This window comes from Bactrocera tryoni, chromosome 2 (assembly GCF_016617805.1).
Source record: "Bactrocera tryoni isolate S06 chromosome 2, CSIRO_BtryS06_freeze2, whole genome shotgun sequence".
NCBI lineage: Eukaryota > Metazoa > Arthropoda > Insecta > Diptera > Tephritidae > Bactrocera > Bactrocera tryoni.
Window position 1 is genome coordinate 6,260,527 of NC_052500.1, and position 4,608 is coordinate 6,265,134.

General features: G+C 42.7%; 1 protein-coding gene across 1 annotated transcript; it reads right to left on the bottom strand.

Moving 5' to 3' along the window:
• Positions 1-337: 337 nt before the first annotated feature.
• On the bottom strand, positions 338-3,138 carry LOC120769374 (fork head domain transcription factor slp2). The gene has a single exon (XM_040096341.1). It carries the CDS (start codon positions 2,758-2,760, stop codon positions 859-861), a length of 1,902 nt encoding a protein of 633 aa, XP_039952275.1. The 5' UTR covers positions 2,761-3,138; the 3' UTR covers positions 338-858.
• Between the last annotated feature and the right edge of the window lie 1,470 nt (positions 3,139-4,608).

Genomic DNA, 4,608 nt, shown 5'->3' on the forward strand with positions numbered 1-4,608 from the left:
AACGATTTTTGTTGAAATTTTTCTAAAACTGTGTCAAAAAATAAGTGGAAATGTTACAAAAACAAAAATTTCTATTTACTCAAATATTCTCGCTACCACACGAACAACCGAAGGTGATGCCACAATACGCGATTTAACTACCTATATCCTAATAATATGTTCTTTCGAATGATAATATACATTTTTTCTTAAAGAAAAGTAGGAAACCTCGAAATTATCACCCTTTACTTAAAACTTAAACCAAAATCTATGCAAAAAGTATTCAGCAAGCGAAAGAAACATATGCTTGTTTATAATTTTAATAAATAAATAATTTTTATTTCTCGTATTCGTTTTTTGTTTTTTGATTTTTCAATTTCGTTTTACTAGCTAACCGTTTTTATTTATATTTCTAAATACATACACATACATGCTCAAACAGAAATCGCGTTAAGGTAAATACTCGAAAGCAATGCGCTAATTGCTTTAAGCATTTTCTTCATATTCTTGCGTAATGTTAAATTTAATTTTTTTTTCAATTTCTTAATTTTTCAAATTTTAAATTTTCGATTTTTTATTTTTTTTTTTCAATTTACAATTTTTTTCCTGATTTATGGATTTATGAATTTGCTAAATTTACAATCAAAGCCTTTGCAAAGCAGACGCCATGGCGACATTTGCCTAAAAGAGCATAACTCAAGATTGCCGAACGATACGCCGTTTTTCGTATCCTACAAGCAAGTCATAAGCGTAGTTTACAAATTTGCTTACGTTTAATTAACTAGGAGTTGTTATCAACTATATATGATACATATATACTGTTATATACTATAACTATATACATACAGCCTCCTCGGTTGCTGCATAAGGTGCGTCCACTCAGCTGTCGCTGCGCGCCACCACCGTCACCGGCTTGAGTATGGGCGATAACGCCGCTGTGCCGGCTGCTGGTGGCGCACCCAATGCGCTAGCCGACGGCGATAACGGTTGGCCGGGTGAGGCAGGTTGCGCGGCCATATGTGCGCCGAGTTGCAATTGTTGCTGATGTGGCGACACCGCTGCCAAATGTTGCATATGCTGTGGGGCATGTGGCGAATGTTGCGCGTGTAGCGGCGGTGGCACGGGGCCGCCAGCCGCCAAATGTTGCTGATGACGCTGATGTGCGGCGATTGCCGCGGCGGCAGCATGTTGTTGCAACAGTTGCTGGTATTGTAGACGCTGGTAGAGTTCACTGGTGGCCGCTGCTGCGGCAGCGGGATGATTCTGATGTGGCATAGCGCCCAACAGACGTTCCATGCCGCTGCTGTAGTTGGCCATAACGGAGGCGGGTGACGTGGGTGTGCCGCCACCGCCGAATTGCATAGACATTGCCGCCGCAGCCGCTGGACTCTTCGGCACAAACGGATGGTAACGGCCGTACATGCTGGCCAGTAGGCTGGGTGCAGCCGCAGTAGCTGCGGCTTGTTGTGGGTACAAAAACTGTCCAAATTGCGCATAACCCAAACCGGGAAACATTGGACCGATGAGCGAACGTTTGAAGGCGGCGAGTCGTGAACGTGATGCTGCCGTTGTGCGACGTCGCAATTTTCCCGTCGAACCACCAATAAACACGTCCTCTGCCGACGGATCCAACATCCAATAGTTACCTTTGCCGGGATCATCGTAGTGCCGTGGCACCTTCACGAAACATTTATTCAAGCTGAGATTGTGCCGTATCGAGTTCTGCCAGCCCTGCTTATTGTCACGATAATACGGAAAATTCGTCATGATATACTCGTAGATGCCGTTCAGCGTTAGCCGCTTTTCCGAACTCTGCCGTATGGCCATCATGATCAGCGCATTGTAGGAGTATGGTGGCTTCTCATTACCCTTCTTATCGGTCGTCGTTTTGCCATCCGCAGACTTCTCTGCATCGCCACCCTCACCATCGGCATTACCGTCACCTTCGCCCTCCGCATCACAGTCCACGTCCTCCTCTTCACATTCCTCATCCACGCCACCATCAAGCTCACCTTCACACACATCAGCCAACACATCCTCCTCGCCGCCATCCAATTCGCTGTCGGCACTTTCATCCGCATGACCAACAGCGCCGCCGCCAATGCGTCCGTTGCGTCCATTGCGTCGATATTTCCGTTTGCCATTCTCCGCGCTGTGCGCGCTCACTTCACTACCCTCCGTCAGCGGTGGTGGCGACATGCTCGTCACATCAAGATCGGACTCCACATCGGAGACGTCATGCTCCTCTGAACCCAGCGGTGAGTGGCAGGGGAGAAAGCTATTCGGTGGCATGCGTCGATATCTGTCGATATCATGCGGCGGTGGATAGTGTTGTTGTTGTTGCAAATGCAGTGGATATTGTTGTTGCAACGCTGGATGTTGTTGCAGTTGGTGCAGTACGTGGTGTTGTGGCGACTGCTGTGGTGAATGTTGCTGTTGTTGCTGCTGTTGTTGATGGTGATCTTCCAGCGTTTCGGGCAAGATCGAATTGATCGAGAAGCTGGACTTGAGGTGCGGTGTGCGTGCCATCTTGTAGAGCAGCGAGTGTTGCAAAGCGGATTCGGCCAGCGTGTAAGCGGTTTGCGCACTAATAGTTGTGGCTGGTTGTTGTTGCTGTTGCTGCTGATTAACGGTATTTTGCTGTTTTAGCGTAAGCGGGCTTTGACTCTGCTGCTGCTGTTGTTGTTGTTGTTGCAAGTGTTGACTGTAGCTTAAAGCGAGCGCTTGGTGTTCATTGATCGCATTCGTCGGTGGCAAGCCGGCGACTTTTACCATTTTCATTTAATAAATTGTTGTTGTTTATAGTTTTTTTTGTTTTTACAATTTTTTTAAATTTTTTTATTAACTTTTTTTATGTTCACAAAGCTTGCGCAACACGCTTTCACTTGTATCTAACTAAAACGCGTTCTAACATTTGCTGGTATTCGTGCTTAGCGCTCGTAACGGTAAATAGGCGCTTAAAGTATTTTATAATTTTGCACTCTCTTCTTGTTTATCAAACACACACTTTGTAATATGCTTTTGTTAATTTTCAATTTTGATTTTCTAATCTCATTAATTTGCTTCAAAACATTTTTTTTTTCTTTCTTCTTATACAATTCCTCGAATTCTCACGCGTTTTCCTCGAAACCGCGCCAGCAACACATCTAACACGTCTCGTCGTTTATTGTAGACTAAAATTGACACCTCTCTGACTTGGCTGGCAGCACAAAGGCAAACTCGTTTTCATTCATACATATACAATGCGCGCTTGCGTCTGTGTTTGTATGCATGCGCATGTGTGTGTGTGTATGGCGTATTGGAGAGTTCTGTGCGACCGGTTCGACCACATGGCTCAATGGCTGTGTGCGCACCGCCTTGCTTTGTTAACATGTAATCTTTCGCCAGCGGAACCGCCACCACCACTACAGCACTACAACCACATGCAGAACACTAACAACCATATGCCCTACACTACACATATACACAGCAATTTACAACCTTGTGCACACCACTACACCATCACCGCTAATTTGAATATAATTCCAAGCAAGCAACCCTCGGTTTCACTTAACCATTGTCCAATACTCACTAACACCATTGCATTTCCTATCGGATGCAGCCAATCGGATTTGTGGATCGCACGCATTGTTGTTGCTTTCTTATGTGCCGTTTATCCCATTGCAGCTGTGGCCAATGGCGGTCGTTCATTTGCTTGTACGGACTCACTCTCTTCTGAGCGCGTTTACTGCCTTTTTGCTTGCACTATTTTGCGCTGGTGTTGTGTTTTTGTCGTTATTGCTTTTGTAGTTGCTCTTGTTATTGCTATTGGCACTGTCAGCGCTGTTTGCGCTAATTGCAATTGACGTGGCACTCGTTTGTTGTTTTCAACGACGGCTTTTTTCCGATTGTTTTATTTTCTCGTACACTTTTTCATAAAAGTTGGTGAACAAATTGGAACTTTTGATTTTTGTTTTGCTTTTTTGGGGGGTTTTACACAAAAAACACAGTTTTAGAAAAGTTTGAGTTCGCAATTCACGTTTTCTTAGACTTATTATTGTATTTTAGAGACAATAAGTCTAGAGGAGTATAGGTTCTTCAACCAGATCACTTCAGACCTCACAATGTACTAAAAGTTATTAATTATTTTATAACATCAACCGAAAACTAAATTATTGGAACTAACCAAGTCGATCACGAACTCTGGTAATAAATTTCTTAACTTCCGGTTATCAATGCGTTTTTCGCGAAACGCTTCCTTTGGAGTATATAAGACAAATTTCTTCGAAACATTTGATATGATCGGATCGAAATTTTCTCACGCTCTTCTTAGATATATGTATGTATTTCTCAGGCTTTGAACGAAAGATTTTTGAAAACAATTTAGATTTCTAAAGTCACTTCGAATTGTAAATTTTATCGCAAAAAAATATTTTCTTTTTAGGAAAGTCGCCATTTTGTCAAAAAGCAAAATTTTACCAGTTTTCGATCATTAACTGAATTCAAATATTAATTTTTTTTTTATTTTAGATAATTTTTAACAGAAAAATCTTCCTCGCTGCCAGACACACTTCATTTTTTTCAGCGGTCTTTCTGTAGATCAATGGACACAAAATGATTCGCCGATTATCGTACCATATTTTATTAATA